The sequence below is a fragment of the Hyla sarda genome, chromosome 7, assembly GCF_029499605.1.
Source record: "Hyla sarda isolate aHylSar1 chromosome 7, aHylSar1.hap1, whole genome shotgun sequence".
NCBI classification, from domain to species: Eukaryota; Metazoa; Chordata; class Amphibia; order Anura; family Hylidae; genus Hyla; species Hyla sarda.
The window spans coordinates 49,273,538-49,292,193 of record NC_079195.1 but is presented as its reverse complement, the minus strand read 5'-3'; the positions used below and the strand labels follow the sequence as shown (position 1 = coordinate 49,292,193).

General features: G+C 42.5%; 1 protein-coding gene across 3 annotated transcripts in view; it reads right to left on the bottom strand.

Annotated features, from left to right (window-relative positions):
- The window catches only part of MGMT (O-6-methylguanine-DNA methyltransferase), a 453,528-nt gene that overhangs the window by 45,565 nt on the left and 389,307 nt on the right, over positions 1–18,656 (bottom strand). For all 3 annotated transcript variants that reach the window (XM_056529548.1, XM_056529549.1, XM_056529550.1), the window contains exon 5: positions 1,427–1,566. In XM_056529548.1, the coding sequence (XP_056385523.1) occupies positions 1,427–1,566 (140 nt within the window). The remainder of the gene's footprint in view (positions 1–1,426; positions 1,567–18,656) is intronic.

Here is an 18,656-nt window from a genome sequence, read left to right as displayed (position 1 = left end):
TCTGGAGGAGGAGGACAGAGGAGTCTGGAGGAGGGCAGAGGAGTCTGGAGGAGGACAGAGGAGTCAGGAAAAGAATAGAGGAGTCAGGAGGAGGACAGAGGAGTCTGGAGGAGGACAGAGGGGTCAGAAGGAGGACATAGGGGTCTGGAGGAGGAGGACAAAGAAGTCTGGAGGAAGAGGACAGAAGAGTCAGGAGGAGGACAGAGGGGTCAGGAGGAGGACAGAGGGGTCAGGAGGAGGACAGAGGCATCTGGAGGAAGAGGACAAAGGAGTCTGGAGGAGGAGGACAAAGGGGTCTGGAGAAGGAGGACGAGGAGTCAGGAGGAGGACATAGGGGTCTGGAGGAGGAGGAAAGAGGGGTCTGGAGGGGGAGGACAGAGGGGTCTGGAGGATGACAGAGGAGTCTGGAGGAGGAAAGAGGAGTCTGGAGGGGGAGGACAGAGGGGTCTGGAGGAGGAGGACACAGGGGTCTGGAGGAGGAGGACACAGGGGTCTGGAGGAGGAGGACAGAGAAATCTGGGGGAGGAGGACAGAGGGGTCTGGAGGAGGACAGAGGGGTCTGGAGGAGGACAGAGGAGGAGAGGTTTGATTTGTGGATTTGCTCCTACTCTGGACAGTTCCTGACATGGACAGAGGTGTCAGCAGAGAGCACTGTGATCAGACAGAAAATAAATTAAAAAAGAAAATAACTTCCTGTGGAGCATACAGCAGCTGATAAGTACTGGAAGGATTAGGTTTTTTAATTAGAAGTAATTTACTAATCTTTTTAACTTTATGGCATCAGTTGATTTAAAATAAATTGTTTTCCACAGGAGTACTCCTTTAAGGGTGCATTAGTGCTTAACTTATTATTTTATACACGATTATTAATTGTAAGAATATGGCTCTCATATCAGGTCCCAAAGGTTCAAGAAAATTTGATTAAAAAAATAATAATAATTTTATCAACTAATGGTAGGTAGGACAAGTGTTAATGGGAAAAAGAAGTTTAAAAATATTTGTAAAAATTGGATGAAATAGATAATATATAGGGTTGTGTATTTTTATTTATTTATTTAATAATTAAAAAAATAATAATAAATACCCCTTAAAAAAATGACTTCGTAGAAGACAACGTCACCGAGACATCAGCCGTGAATTACACCGACCATTAATGGACTAGTACATTATTCTGTTTTTACAAGTACACAAACTACTGTAGTGCCGTCTGCATGTCGTTGCCGCAGAGGAGCGAGTTCCCGGCTATAATAAAAGTGATGATGTTAAGCGGTTTAAATTTAACAGATGGCATACTCTCTAATTGCAAAGTAATTTACAAGATGCTATAGAAGTTAATTACAATACATATGTGCGTGTCATAAAATTTTAGAAATCATAAATCCAAACGAGAGTTATGAACATTTCCGATAGGTTTTTACTTCCTTACCGGGTTGTTTCTCATGGCTCCTCCCACGGCTCTCGCAGCTTTGGCGTTGCCGCTGAGCTCAGCGAGTTCCTTGTAGGTGATCGTCTTTCCCATCGTCACGTTCTTCAGCAGAACCAACAGCACGTTTTTCTGGAATGAGTCTGAAGAGAACGAAAAACCTCAGTGATGTAAGTGACACGTAGGAATACAGAGATTAGTTTGTGTTTTCCATCCAGTGTGCTTCCAGCTGTTGCAAAACTACAACTCCCAGCATGCCCGGACAGCCAACGGCTGTCCGGGCATGCTGGGAGTTGTAGTTTTGCAACAGCTGGAGTCACACTGGTTGGGAAACTCTGCATTAAATGTAACATTTTTTTATTCAGGGAAATTGTCCCCTCGTCAAATTACATTTTTGGAGATCTGAGTTTCTTAGAATTTTTCTCAATTTATTGGGAAGTTCCCATGATGGTTCGGGGGCGCTCCTGATGTTTGTTGTGATAATTTAGTATTTTTTATTTTTGGACTAGCAAAGTAGCCAGTGCTGCCTGGTCATCCAAGCCAAATCTTATGGGAGAGGAAAAGCAACAATGACGCTCTTATCCTCATGTCCCGACTTCATATACTGTTCCCATATCCCGGCCTCATATCCCGTCCTCATATACTGTTCTCATATCCCGGCCTCATATCCTGTCCTTTTATCCCATCCTCATATTTTGACCTCATATCACACCCTTATATCCCCTCTTCATTTTCCGACATCATATGCCCTCCTCATATCCCACCCTAATATCCCATCCTCATTTCCCGACTGCATATCTCATCCTCATAGGCCAACTTCATATCCGGTCCTCATATTCTGACATCATATCAGACCTAATATTCCCTTCTCATATCCTGTCCTTGTATCCTAACCTCATATGCCAACCTTACATGCCGTCCTCTTATCCTCTTATCCATATCTCATCCTCATAGGCCAACTTCATATCCGGTCCTCATATTCTGACATCATATCAGACCTAATATTCCCTTCTCATATCCGGTTCCACGTATCCCAACCTCATATCCCGTACTCATATCCCGACATCATATCCCGTCCTCATATCCCGACATCATATCCCAACCTCATATTGAATCCTCATTTCCCAACCTCATATCCCGTCCTCATATCCCGACATCATATCCCGTCCTCATATCCCAACCTCATATTGAATCCTCATTTCCCAACCTCATATCTCGTCCTCATAGGCCAACCTCATATCCGGTCTTCATATCCTGTCATCATATCCCATTCTCATAGCACACCTCATAACCTGACCTCATATTCTCTTCTCATATCTCATCCTTATATCTCGTCATCATATCCCATTCTCATATCCGATCCTCATATTCTGACCTCATTTGCCACCATTATATCCCCTCCTCATCTCCCGACCTCCTATCTCATCCTCATTTCCAAACCTCATATGCCAACCTCACATCCCATCCTCATATCCTTACCTCATATTCCGTTCTCATTTCCCGTCCTCGTATCCCGACCTCATATGCAAAACCTCACATCCCGTCCTCCGATCCTGACCTCATATTCCCAACCTCATATGCCATTCTCATATCCTGACCTCATATCTCGTTTTAATATCCTGACATCATATCCCGTTGTAATATCCTGACCTCATATACCATTGTAATATCCTGACCTCATATACCATTGTAATATCCTGACCTCATATGCTGTTGTAATATCCTGACCTCATATCCCGTTGTAATATCCTGACCTCATTTCCCGTCCTTATATCCTATCTTCATAACCTGACCTCACTCTTTGTGGGGGACATCTAAAAAAATGCATCTAAAATTTAAACAATAAATGAAAAGTAACATAAACCAAAAATGCTGACTTTTTCTTCTAACATCTGCCATCGCGGGTTGGTTGGGAGGCCCTGCTGAAATCTGTCAGTTCACTCAACTTATGCAAGCAATGAAGAGGAGTAGGACAAACGTTTAGGGAGGTAATTTAGAAATGGTAGGCGTCGGCAAAAAAAATTTGCATATTTTTGAACAACCGCAGAAATACATACTACTTTGCAACTTGCAGCATTTAGTGCAAACATCGAGAGGGTTAGGCATACATTTGTGAACCACTGAAGCCACTGATAAATTTACACCCTTATTGTTATTAGTTGCTTTCTTGCTCTTTTTCATGTTGTCCAGGCTTACTCTTCCATCTAATTTGATATTGGGTACTGAGACGTAATTGTGTGTTCCATGGTACGATTGCCGAGGCACGCCATGCGAATACTGTAGTTGGGTCCTATTCCATTTAAAGGGGTACTCCCGTGGAAAACGTTATTTTTTATTTATTATCAACTGGTGCCAGAAAGTTAAACATTTGTAAATTACTTCTATTCAAAAAGGCAGCCAGTTGCCTCACAACTGTAGCCTAGTGTAAAGAGGCTTCTCTTCATGTCCATGTTAGACCATGTAGGAACAGTGTGTTTGGACAACCTATTTAAACTTTCAATGTCCTTTTTACTTGTTTGGACAAAATGAAGATTATTTATAGAATGCTAAATCCATAAACACTTATTGATCTGCAGTTGAGTGGCAGTCGCTCTATTCCTTGTTTCTTGAGCTGACTTCTGAAGGTAGCAATAAACATAGGGACATGAAGTGATAGAGTGCTGTAGCTACCTGTTAATCTCACACATTACATTAAGATGAGGGTAAAGATTGATCATGTCTCCAGACCTAAACGCTATGGAAAATCTGTGGGGCATCCTCAAATGGAAGATGGAGATGCGCAAGGTCTCTAACATTCACCAGCTCCGTGATGTCGTCATGGAGAAGTGGAAGAGGACACCAGTGATAACCTGTGAAGTTCTGGTGAACTCTATGCCAAAGAGGCTTAAAGGAGAACTTCGGTATGGGGAAAAAAAAACGTATCCCCTATACTAAGCATAGGGGATAAGTGTTAGATCGCGGGGGGGTCCGACAGCTGGGGCCCCCTGTGATCTCCTATACGGGAACCCGGCTCGCTCCTGCTCAATGCAGGAGCCGAGCGTTTTCGACCACAGCCGTATCTGCGGCCGACACGCCCCCTCCATTCACTTATATGGCAGGGATGGAGTGCTGCCTTCTGCAATCTCAGGCCCTGCCATAGAAGTGAATGGAGGGGGCGTGTCGGCCGCAGCTTCGGCTGTGGTCGAAAACGCTTGGCTCCTGCATTGAGCAGGAGCGAGCCGGGTCCCCATACAGGAGATCGCAGGGGGCCCCAGCTGTCGGACCCCCCGCGGTCTAACACTTATCCCCTATGCTTAGGATAGGGGATAAGTTTTTTTTTTTTTCCCATACCGGAGTTCTCCTTTAAGGCAGTGCTGGAAAATAATGGTGGCCACACAAAATATTAACACTTTAGGCCCAAATTGGATGTTTCCACTTAGGGATGTAGTCACTTTTGTTGCCAAGGTTTAGACATAAATGGCTGTGTGTTATTTTGAGGGGACAACATTAAACACTGTTATATAGGACGTGCTTTCACTACTTTACATTGTAGAAGAGTCTAATTTCTTCTGTGTTGTCACAAAACACAAAATATAGTAAAATATTTACAAAAATGTGAGGGGTGGAGATATTGTACAGTATGTGTTACGTTATGGTGTACAGCATATTTCTTCTGTAGAAGCTATTCTATTAGTGGAGGATATATCGGTAATACAATGCTTGAAACAGGAGGCAAGGAGTACCTATGACCTCATGGATGTCTATGGGTACCATACTACAGCTTAGTAGAACTCTGAGCTATTATATAGAGTTCTCATCAGTGGTTTAAAGGGGCTATGGAGATGAGGAGTTTTGTTATACACAAGGATGCTAAGACTTGGGTGTTCACATGTTGGCCTAATAGTTACCTGTAGGCATCCTGGGCTTCCTGATTGATGCCATTTGGTCAAGTTATTTGAAACCCCCTGGTGCAAAGTATCCTCGAAGTGGCGACCTGGGGGGCACCCAAAATTCAATTGGTGATAAGAAAATCCACATGATTTGTAGGGTACACTTGCACATATACATCTTCTTACAGTCTAATTAACCCATATAGTCTATTGTAGGAATTTTTAGACCAGATTCCACGCACATTCACACTTCTATTAGCAGGTTCCAACCTCCCCCTTCTATAGCAAGGACTATCCATTATTCCAGGACGTCCATATATCTCCACATCTCCGTAATTATATCCATTAACATTTCTCTCTATCGAAGTAAAAATGTCATTGAACTCTTGAGCTTCCACCAAAGTTACTTAAGTTTGCCCGGAAGGCTCGTCGCGCGCACTTTTCATGCTGTTTAAATGAATAAAAAAAATTATTTGAGACTGAAGGGAATGATAATCACTTTGTTAAGAGGCACCAAAAAAAAAAAAAAAAGTATGTTTGGTCTTTAATATTGTAACATTAAGCAAATTAAACATAAGCATAATCCAGGTGATACCAAAAGAAGGTCACCAAAGAAATTAACTTTTTTGTTCATTAATTTACATGGATTAGCAGAGGGCAGAAAGATAGCAAATCTGCTCCAGTTTTTTCCTATGATATAATTTCAAATCGTACACCGAATGTGGCAGTAGGTTGGCTGTGGGGTTAATCAGACTGATTTGTCCTTTTAATTGCTTTCTATTCAAAGAAAATTCATTAGATAATGTTCTCTTCAAAATTCATGAATCAATTTAACTGGAGAAACCACATTAAGGGCTTTGGGATCATTAGCAGAAGCATCCGTGTTACTCCGAGATTGCTGGGAGAGTTTCCTTAGGCAAACATGGGTTTGTTTACTGTGATATCTTCTCAAAAAGATTTCATTTTTTTGGGTGGCACGTTGCTGCTTTACTTGAGAACTTGCCTCTGTATAGTGAATATTCATAGAGCGGAATATTAAGACAGTGTTGATCTCTATGCTGTTGTGCGCTCTCGTCGTAGTGTAGGGAGGTAATTGAACACAGGCAGGAATTGGCTGGTAAGTTTGTTTGTTTTTTTTTCCTTTTTTTTCGGGGGGACTGAGGAGGGAAGTTGGACTCAGCAGGGTGGCTGGAATTAGGCTTTGGGAAATCTCTAAGAATAAAATGAGAAGTCTATGCAAACTTAACTGGAGCATGTAACAGTTACAAGAAACAGGGGAATGGTTCCAAAAACATCATTTAAGAGTAGAAGAGTGAGAGAGAGAGAGAGCAGAAAGTAATGTCCATGTCACTGAATCTAATTTACATAGCAATAGGACAGATTTGAAAACTATACAGCTCGAGGAAAGAACATTATTGGAAGCGGGCAGGGTCTGCGAAAATCGGCTCCTGCATAATGTAATTCTTGTACTGTAAAGAAAAAGAGCAAATACATGTCAGAGAGTCCCAACGATACTGTAAATCGTGAGGTTTTGTCAAGCATCTTAAAGGTGCAATGCACCCTTCTTACAATGAAAAAATGATAAAGGTCAAAACCTGCATTATTACAATGGGCTATGGCTCTATTCAAAATGGCGTCATGGCTAATGTTTGTAAGGGAACCATGAAAGCTATCCCAGACGAGTTTTTGAATGGATACTGGCAAATCTTTATGGGCCCCATTGACTTTATTTGATCAATTGAGGTTATGGTATTTGTCCCTGCAAAGACATTGCTGAGGACTAAAGCAGCAGGCAGACCCCATTACCCCTAGTGTGAACAGAACCTGTACCGAATGATCAACTATGAAATAGTATATTGCAGACCATGATATTGCGTTAGTGTACGCTTACTAGTGAATAAACTCTAGGCCCTGTTCACATCTGCATTGTGTCTTTCATTCACAGCAGAACCACAAGGTTATTACAGAGGGCATCAGATGACTGATCCAAAGGGTGTCTGATGGACCCCACTGACTTATTTTGGGGTTTGTTAGGGTTCTGTCAGTTTATAACATCATTTTTAGTTATGGGTTTTAGGGTTGCAGAAAATGTCAAATTCCCTTAAGATTTCTTGCTAATGTGGGTGTGAAAAATTTCCTTTAAAAAGGCAATTCATTTTTTCCGATTTGAAGTACATTTAAAATAAAAAAAATGATGCAACCTCTCTAGTAACCCACCTTGTAACTCTATGTTTTTTTTGTTGACCTATCCTCAGGATATATCATTTTGTGTCCAACACCCAGAACCCCTGCCAATCAGGTGCCAGCATAAACAGTAAACAGATAGAAGTCGACAGCTCTGTACATTGTGTAGTGGTCATGTTGGGTTACTGCAGCTGTCATTCACTTCAGTGGGGGATGAGCTTCTGTAACTCAGCATGGTCACTACACAATGGACTATTAGCCAAACCAGAGACACCAATCCATAGACAGCATTGTCCAAGAGTTGCTGCTCCTTGTCAGTGCACATTAGAGATCTGATTGGCTGGATGAGATTCCAGTGTAGTAGCTCTTGGAAATTATTGGGAAAAAGGATGCAAATGAGAGTTATTCTGCATATATTTTCCAAAGGAGCGATACCCTAAAGAATCTGTAAAAGATTAATCTCTGTAAGGATTATAATCACCTTCCAAGAGATAATAATAGATGGACTAGTTTTATTTTTGGGGGCAAATGCTCTTTATACCGTGACTAAACGCATCAAGACCAGTGCAGAGGAATGAAGGGAAAAATCTAGACTGCAGTTACATTTGGCTCTCTAGATTTGCCTGAGCACTAAAAAAATGTGTATCTGGTAATTCGATGTCCAGCTGATAGATCTGATGTTTTCTCGTAGCCAAATGTGTTTGAAGTCTCAGGGTTCTGGGAAATGTACAGTTATGATTCTAGCCCCATGTTCCTGGAAGCTGGTTTGGCAAATGTTGCTGAATCAGTAGGAATTGACATTCAAGTCTGGCGCTCTCCTTTTGGCAGTGAGTGCAAGCAAACAGAGACATAGAAACTGACTATGGATCAAAAGGAAAACTATCCAGCAACCTTACTCTGGATATTCTTCATTCTTTTCCAATGTCAAAAGAATTATTTCCCCATTACTTGACCCTTTGAATAAAAAGAAAGTTTATCCTTAAATGTGGTTGTGTTTATTTTCACATTGACAGGGGATCGGCAGCAGTTGTCTTAGGCCGCCTTCACTTCTTCAATGTGAAATTAAAAGAGTGAAGTCTTGAAGGCAAAGATACTGAGCCATCGGCTAGGCTATAAATGGTATCCCGAACAGTAGAGTTGGCTCCACATATTTGTTATTGCACAAGTGGAAGATAGCATTAGCCCCTTGTGTTCGTGATGCCAGGGCGTAGTTATCCTCTACACCACCCGAGGTACGGCCGCTGGTTCCTGGGCCAGGCGCGGTGCAAATAATCACTCTGATGCAAGGTTACGGAACAACGGCAGCTTTACTGAGGCAAACAGATGTTATAGTCTTTACAGCTCAGTTAGGCCCAAGGAGGTGACCAATGACTTTAGGAGACTTGAGGGCTCGCTGGGACTTGTAGTGGACTTGGACTGAATAATGCAATCCCACGCTGACTTTAGATTTGACAGACTTGACTATGACAGACTAGACTTCTCCCCTGAGGTTGCTTACCAGGTTTTGACTTTCACCTGTAGGGGGTTCACTGATGATGGAAGCATGGCTGTGTGGTTAGGCATTGGTCTCCCTCAGGACACCAGACACTCTCAGTTCTTGACTGTAATGTTCCTCAGCTCCTAAACTGCAACTAAATTAGCTCCTCCCAAGTATATAAGGGAGCAATTTGGAGGACTCCCATAGGTCAGCCACAAGTCCTTAGTAACCACATTTAAAAGCACATTAACATCAGAAAGATAAATTAATAAATAACATAAGGCACTGTTAAACATTTAGGGTCTGCAGAATGGAGGTGGACCCAGGGGGCACTGAAATAGAGTCTGCCACACAGGATGGAAAAAGGGTACAGGAGGGCATCTCCTGCACTGGGCCACCACAAAATCATTGAGTGAGGAGAGTTTATTAATTCCAGTTAATGTTATTTTTATGTTTTCTACTGGGTCTGACTCCCTATCCAGGACCATAAATTAAATAATTTTGCAAAGGGCCAAGCTGAGACAGCTCCTAGCCCAGGTGGTTCTTCCACCAGTTAGTAGCTCTCTATCCATGGCTCTGAAGGGAAAATGGGGTACAAAATTCATAAGGAACCACAAAATGCAACTCATAGAAGATTACCAGACCCTAAGCACATCTATTCTGCTGTGTGGCTATGTTTCTCTATTTTTGTTGTACATTTGTAGTCTCTCCCTTCTTCCAGGGCCAGCACCTCACTCCACCCATTAGGCCCAGGCATTTTTAATTAGCAGGAGACTGCATAAGGGTTTCCTCCTAACTTTCTCCCAGCCCTCTGGTCGGGAGCACATGGTAGGTGTTCACACTGGTGTAGTGCTCTGTGGCAGCCATTGTTTCTGTGATGCTTTGTCTGTGGGGTGGTGTGGCCCAGAGCCAGGGGCTTGTTCGGGCAGTAGTGGGGCTGCCTGGCCACTGGGTCGTTCCCCCCCATGGTGTTTTGGAGGCAATGGTCACCGCCCAGCGCTACGCCAGTGTTAGGTTAGGGACCCACTCTGACTAGGTGGCCTTGACGTGGCGAGTGGGCTTGTACTTTTTGATCAAAATGTATACTAACAACCTGTTAGTTTTTAAAATTATGCTGAGAAGCAAGTAGATCAAAATACAAATGGTGGCTGTGCAGCTATGTTTCTCTATTTGTGTTGTCCATTCTGATAATGCAAAAGCTTTAGGGTGGATGGTTATAGCCAATGCTAATATCAAGACAATCCATGTCACCTAATACTATAGCCTTAAGTCTCTTAAAGAAACGTTCAAGGAAAACTTGATACATTGTGTTATGCCTAGTGTGGAACTTGTGGAGATGGAGCATGACACATGGATTCTCTATATGTTGTTTTTTTTAGATTTTTGTGCCGTGCACCATACCTTCAAGTGTCATATCCCACTGCCATGTTACTAGTGTACATCTGCCTGATGTCCCATTCTGAACCCCAAGCTTGTTGTTCGGTGACCAACCTCCTGATCACCACGACATCCCGGTTCTGGGCCTCCATGCCTAGTGTTGTCCTCCTGTTGGGTCCTTTTTTCTGTTTCTCACAAGCATTGAGTTCTGGCTCCTGAAAGGGCTAAAGTGCAACAAAGCCTTCTCTTACCAGCCAATGCCCACTACTCAAGTCTACTTAAGAGTCCTTTTTCCTCATCATACAATTCCTGAGAAATAAGGTCCACTTGGTATCTGTACTGTGCTTTGGTGCTCATCTGTTTGCTAGGTTTGAAGTTGCCTTGGCATGTAACCCTTTGCCCCCATCCAATGCCTGAAAAATATGGTCCACTTGGTATCTGTAGTGTGCTATTGCGCTCATCTCTTCGCATGCTCTTGTAGTTGTCTCGGCTTGTTTCTTGAGCAGGTCCTCTTGTCTGCTGTCTGCTCACAACTCCTCCCTCCATACTGAAAGAACTCTTCCTGTCCCCACTTTTTGCCTACATACTATTTCCCAAAAACACCACCTGCCCTGAACACATTCCAACTACAATTTCCAACTGCTGCAAATTTTAAGCAACTCCTTTTTACAAAATAAATTTTGGGACTCCGAGCCAACAATCTAGTCCTCTGATGTCCCATGTGGTCAGAAAACTAAGCCAAGTTAACGTCTATTGTCCTGAAAGTAAGAATTTTATAAGTCATGACTACAAGATTTCTAGGGACGGATATTGATCCAGGGATTTATCAAGATTACAGTCAAAAAGGATTTTGAAGCAAAATTCCTATAAAGCAATTGGCATCTCTTCCATAGGAGTCTATGCCTTCCACTGGATCATCACTGTATAGGTTGATGGACCTGTGTCTATATTCAACCTTATCTACTAAGTAATCCTGGCAGCTTAGTTTAGTGAAACATACTATGGCAGACCACTGTAGGTTATGTATTTTAGGTATGTCAGACTACCGTACAAGAAACTCTATCACCCTCCAGCTGTTACAAAACTACAACTCCCAGCATACCCGGACAGCCAAAAGCTTTTTTGCAACAGCTGAAGGCATATTGATTGGGAAATGCTGATTTAGACTTCAGTGGTCCCTCAAGTTACAAAATAAATTGGTTCCAGGATGGCCATGGTAGGTTAAATCTATTGTATGTTGAGACCAAAGCTCTATGAAAACCTGCCAATTGGTTCTAATGCCTCCAAAATGTCACCCAAAATTTGAAAAAAGTAAGTGCTTACATATACAAGTAAGAAAGAGCTGCTGGAATCTGTAAATGACTGTCTATGTAGAGGACAGGAACTTCTTCAGGGTCCTGTACAGAACAGACAGTGTCCTAAAGAAGGAAAATGAAGCCACCATTACCTGGTGTCCATAGAAGCAGCTAACTGTGGCACAGGAATAGAGTACAGAACATGTAATACCTCCCTGTACTGTAGGGGGCGATACCAGACAGCCAGTCAGTGCATACACTTCAGTATTACAAGTTTTTTTTAGTAATACAAGGGTTTTATCAGTGAATGCCCATTCTGATTGGTCAGTTCTTCTGGCCATTGATACGTTTCACAGATCTGGACTGTCTGTAGCAGTGTATGTAGAGTCTGGTTTCAAAACTATTGTAACCTGAGGCCATTGTAACTTGAGAGACCACTTTATTTTTACGAAGCAGAAATGGATGCAAATTCAAAACTTAATTTGGCAAAATTAACAGAAACATACAGTCCCTGACAATTCATGGGGCCCCCGGGCAATAGAGGATCATGGGGCCCCCATGCGCGTCGGCGACAGGCAGCTCAGCATCATCAACCAATGAGGAGGCTGATGCAGGCCGATGTCTGGCATTAAACCTTTATCAAAGTTGAAAATGGGAAAAACCTCATGGCTAGCTTAGTGGGTTGATCGGGACCACTGCAATAAAATTGCGGAGTCACGATCAGCTGAGAGGAAGGTGGGAGGGCCCTTACCTGTCTCATCAGAACTTCAATAGTGCAAGCAGCCTGTAATAATGGAGTGCCGACAACAGTGATCAATGATGTTCTATCACACTGCATTTTTCAGTGTTAATCTAAAGATCGCATGTAATGGTCTCCTATGGTAATTCATGTAAATAACCCTCTAATCTAATAAAATATAGAAGCAACCCCTTTTAATTTTTTTTAAATAAAATTATGTAAAAAAAAACATGAACATATGTAGAATCACAGAGTTGCAGTTTTGCAACAATCAAAGGCACACTGGTTAAAAACACACATACCTAGCTACTGACCCCCCCCCCCCTCCTAACATGCCTTCAGCTGTTACAAAACTAAAACTCCCAGCATGCCCACACATGTCTGCCTGGGCATGCTGGGAGTTGTAGTTCTGCAACACACAATGGTTGTTCAACACACAAATACACTCCCCCCCCCCCCCCCCCTCCTCACATGCAGGGCTGTGTGTGAGAAGGCACTTACAGAAAGATAGCAGTCTTCAGTGCCAGCGATCTCATCTGAGAAGGGAAGGTAGGGAGGAGTCAGGGCACACCAGAGCAGACATCCCCAGCGCAGGGCGTCTGCTAAGGAATATATTTTTTTCTTAAAGGGGCCGTGATCCCTGGAAGGAGCAGCAGAGCTAATATGTGTCCTAAAGACACTGATAGAGATAAACTCTGCAGCTCCTTATAATATCTGCAGGCCCGACCTTAAAACTTAAAAAAAAAAAGTGCAGGCAGTGTGGCGCCCCCAGGGGCGAGCCCTCGAGCAGTGCCCGAGTGCCTGACCTGTCAGTCCGCCCCTGCCTCTGTCCAATTGGAGAAGATGGATGACAACCCTAAATGGCTGCCATAATGCTTTGCTACTTTTTAACTATTAGGTCTAAGACTCGAATTAATCATTCTGTAGTTAGAGAAGTAAAATAACATGGCCCTATAGCAGCACTTGACCTGTTGCTATCAACGTTATCGGTTAAACATGTTTGAAGAGCAATTTTAATGGAACTGCCCTTAAAGGGGTACTCCAGTGAAAACCTTTTTTCTTTTAAATCAACTGGTTGCAGAAAGTTAAACATATTTCTCAATTACTTCTATTAAAAAATCTTAATCCTTCCAGTACTTATTAGCTGCTGAATGCTACAGAGGAAATTCCTTTCTTTTTGGAACACTGATTACATCACGAGCACACTGCTCTCTGCTGACATCTCTGTCCATTTTAGCAACCATGCATTGCAGATGTATGCTAAGGACAGCATGGTGGCTCAGTGGTTAGCACTGCTGCCTTGCAGTGCTGGGGACTTGGGTTCAAATCCCACTAAGGACAACAATAAATAAAGCATTATTATTATTATTATTATTATAATAATGTCAGCAGAGAGAACTGTGCTCGTGATGTCATCAGAGAGCATTCCAAAAAGAAAAAAAATTCCTCTGTAGTATTCAGCAGCTAATAAGTACAGGAAGGATTAAGATTTTTGAATAGAAGTAATTTACAAATATGTTTAACTTTCTGCCACCAGTTGATTTAAAAGAAAAAAGGTTTTCACCGGAGTACCCCTTTAATGGTCTATTCACACGTACAGTATTCTCCACAGATTTGATGCACAGGATTTTCTGCTGCAGATTTCAGTGTAAAAACTGAATGACTGAACACAGCTTCAAATCCTGCGCAGAATACTGTACGTGGGAATAGACCCTTCATTTGAATCCAATGTCCATTTTGGAAAAGCAAATACATACATACAGGATGCGAAAGAAAAAAAAATATTCTCTACAGCTCAGCAATATGGCTTTTCTGCCGGCTGCTCGTGAAACCTCTGGTGGTTTCTGAAACCCCTCTCTTCATGATTGAGCTTGCAGATAAAAGCATAATCCCACTTCTGCCCATTAGGTACACCTTCTGTAACAAAGAGGTTAAAATAGCAGTTGGGTAGTGGGAATAAATGACTAAAAAAAGGAACATGCGCTTAGCAATTATGATGTACCCTTGCTTAAATGGCTTATCCGCAGATTACCTGACAGAAATGTTCCACCTCTTACAGGCTTCCTCCCCCAATATTCTAGATGCAGCCAAATAGCCCAGTTAAAAATAGTCCTGGAGCAGAGTGAGATATGTACGAACATACTTTCCCGTGGAATCCTGTAAAGCTCCGACTTTATAGGACACCTCCCCTGCTATTGTGTTTGTCCTAAGTATAGTCTCCTGGATAGACCATTCAGACACAAACAGAAAGGTGCAGAGTAAATACTAATTATGGTTCCATTCCATTGTTCCAGGGGGAAAAAAAACATTCAAATCAACTGGTGCCGAAAAGTTATACATCTGTCCTTCGATTTAAAACTGTCCAACGCAGAAGCAAATCCCCAAAGAGATCAATATATTATTTCAAAGGAGTATTCATTGGATCTAGTAATGGGATTTTCTCCATAAAATGTATAAGTTAAAGGGGTACTCCGCTGCTCAGCGTTTGGAAGAAACTGTTCCGAATGCTGGAGTCGGGGCTGGGAGCTCGTGACACCGTCGCCCAACCCCCTCAATGCAAGTCTATGGGAGGGGGCATTGAGGGGCGTGACATCATGAGGGGGGGGGGGCTATGACGTCACAAGCTCCCATCTAGTAATGGGATTTTCTCGATAAAATGTATAAGTTAAAGGGGTACTCCGCTGCTCAGCGTTTGGAAGAAACTGTTCCGAAAGCTGGAGTCGGCGCTGGGAGCTCGTGACACCGTCGCCCAACCCCCTCAATGAAAGTCTATGGGAGGGGCTTGCATTGAGGGGGCGGGGCGTGACATCATGATGGGGCAGGGCTATGACGTCACAAGCTCCCAGCTCCAGCTCCAACAGTTTTTCCCCAAACGCTGAGCAGCGGAGAACCCCTTTAAGCTATATTTCAGTAGAGGACAGTTTCCTACTAATAGAAAAAGAAATGGAACCGACCAAGATGGCACCCCCTATCCTCAGGGGCCTGATAGGGGGAGTTTTTTCCAAACGGCTGTCACGCCCCCTCCCATAGACTTGCATTGAGGGGGCGGGGCGTGACATCATGAGGGGGCAGGGCTATGACATCACAAGCTCCCAGCTCCAGCGTTCGGAACAGTTTTTCCCAAACGCTGAGCAGCGGAGTACCCCTTTAAGCTATATTTCAGTAGAGGACAGTTTCCTACTAATAGAAAAAGAAGTGGAACCAACCAAGATGGCACCCCCTATACTCAGGGGCCTCATAGGGGGTGTTTGTTCCAAATGCTGAGCAGCGGAGTACCCCTTTAAAGGGGTACTCCCCTGGAAAACTTTTTTTTTTGTTTTTAAATCAACTGGTTCCAGAAAGTTAAACAGATTTGTAAATTACTTCTATAAAAAAATCTTAATCCTTCCAGTCCTTTTTAAGGCTATATGCTACAGAGGAAATGCTTATCTTTAGATTTCTCCGATGTCACGACCACAGTGCTCTCTGTTGACCTCTGCTGTGCATTTTAGGAACTGTCCAGAGCAGGAGAAGATCACCATAGCAAACATATGCGGCTCTGGACAGTTCCTAAAATGGACAGAGGTCCGAGGTCAGCAGAGAGCACTATGGTCATGACATCAGAGAAATCTAAAAAGATTCTAATAAGCATTTCCTCTGTAGTATACAGCCCCTAAAAAGTACTGGAAGGATTAAGATTTTTTTTATAGAAGTAATTTACAAATCTGTTTAACTTTCTGGCACCAGTTGATTTAAAAAAAAAAAAAAAAAAAAAAGTTTTCCAAGGGAGTACCCCTTTAATATCTTCTTGAAAAAGTGACAAACTCAACCACAGCTTAAAGGGGTACTCTCGTGGAAACCTTTTTTTATTTTATTTTTTCAATCAACTGGTGCCAGAAAGTTAAACAGATTTGTAAATTACTTCTATTAAAAAATCTTAATCCTTCCTGTACTTATTAGCTGCGGAATACTACAGTGGAAATTCTTTTCCGTTTGAAACACAGAGCTCTCTGCTGACATCATGAGCACAGTGCTCTCTGCTGACATCTCTGTCCATTTTAGGAACTGTCCAGAACAGCATATGTTTGCTATGGGGATTTCCTTTTACTCTGGACAGTTCCTAAAATGGACAGAGATGTCAGCAGAGAGCACTGTGTTTCAAACGGAAAATAATTTCCAATGTAGTATTCAGCAGCTAATAAGTATAGGAAGGATGAAGATTTTTTAATAGAAGTAATTTACAAATCTGTTTAACTTTCTGGCACCAGTTGATAAAAAAAAAAAGAAAAAAAAGAAAGGTTTTCACCGGAGTACCCCTTTAATATTATAAGTATAAATTCTAATGTTCTTTGATCAGGTCTTCCTAAAGTTATAAGCTGAAAGAAATAGAATTTAACACAAGGTTCTCCAGTGTCACAGGGTCCCATAATACAAGAAACTAAAAGAATACAAGGCCCCTTCTAGCACTAGTGAGGTTGATCGGGTCACTGACCTACATATGGGCCCAGTCAGCTGTGAAAATGGCATATGCCACTAGTAAAAGTTGTGACATCCCATAATGTGGAGCTGATAAATAGGCTACGCTTGAAATAACTGACCAATAACAAGAACACTCAATTGCTTTCCTATATTTCACTCATAACAAAGAAGGGGGGGGGGGATATTTTAGTTTTTTCCTAAAGAATCTTGTGCAGTGTCGAGGCTAAGAAAGTGCTTTTTGTTAACATAACATCCTTTTATTTAAAGGAATCAGGAAGCCTACTTAGGCTAAAAACATGATTTCACTCTCATGAATATAAATGCTTTGACAATCTTGGTCTAGATCTCCGTGCTGTGGAACATAATCCCGTACCTCCTATTGCCAGGAAGTATTGTAGTATTCGCCTTTAGAAATGAATACTTTGTCTCAGTGAAGAGAGAAGCAATTATGATAAAGTTGCCATGTGTGGTTCAGCCGTCTTAACAAGAAGGAAGGCCTGGAAAGGTAGAAACCAAATAACGTAACCCAGATCGGGAATAGGTCAGCTATCCCAAACCCCGAGTACTATAAAAGCGAATGGAAGAAAAACACACGTCAGCTGTTCAGGAAGCCCAAAACAAACAGAAGAAAAAAGAAGACGGAGAAGAGGTAAAAAGAAAACAGGTTTAGCTAATGAAAACCAACTGACACCTACAATAGTCTTCTTAGACGTGGACATTTGGGGTAATGAAGTGTTCAGCGCCAATTACTCTGACACTTTTACAAATACGTTCGGAAGAGAACCGCATGAATCACCGCTATTGAATCCATGGTTCTTGTAAAGGGGTTGGAGAGAAAACCCTCAGAAAACCTGACACTGATGAGATAAAGCAGAAAAGAATCATGACCTACGATTTTACAGCATAAAAACTAATAAATAAATAAAAAAAAACACTATATGGGTACGTACTGGATCTGCTATATATTTTCTGCAGCTGATTTTGCCACTCATTAAAGGGGTACTCCCGTAGAAAACTTTTTTTTTTATCAACTGGTGCCAGAAAGTTCAACAGATTTGTAAATGACTTCTATTAAAAAATCTTAACCCTTCCAGTACTTATTAGCTGCTGAATACTACAGAGGAAATGGTTTTCTTTTTGGAATACAGAGCTCTCTGCTGACATCATGACCACAGTGCTCTCTGCTGACATCTCTGTCCATTTTAAGAACTGTGGGTTTGTGCAGATAGTGCTACATCAGACTTAAAGGGGTACTCCGCTGCTCAGCATTTGGTACAAACTGTTCCAAACGCCGGAGATGGCGCCGGGAGCTCGTGACACCATAGCCACGCCCCCTCATGACATCACTCCCTGCCCCCTCAATGTGGGAGGGTTCCAAACCTTTCAAGGTAAAACCACTTTTGCATTTTTTCCCCTAGTCTGCAGTGCACCTGGGGGAGGGGTAAATAATTAGTCTCAGGTGTATAAAAGTAACTCTTAAATTCGGTAGAGCCCTGCTCTGGTTGGATAAAACTTACCAGAAAAGGTTAAAGGACCTTAACATGTTCACATGTATAGCTTGGAAGAAAGACGAGACAGAGGGGATATGACAGAAATTCTTAAAGGAAAACTGTCAGCTTGCTCCTCCCGCGATAACCAGCGGCACTGGCTGGTAGTATGGGGGACGCTGATCAGTAGCCGGATCCGCCCCGCTGTTTGTCCGTAATCTTCGTTTTTGGTATATGCTAATTAGGTGCTAACTGGCACAGGCTGGACTAACTTGCAATTTGACGTCAGTGCCACCGGCCGCAGCGCCATCCAGCTCATCATTATTCCTACCTTCCTTCCGCTCTCC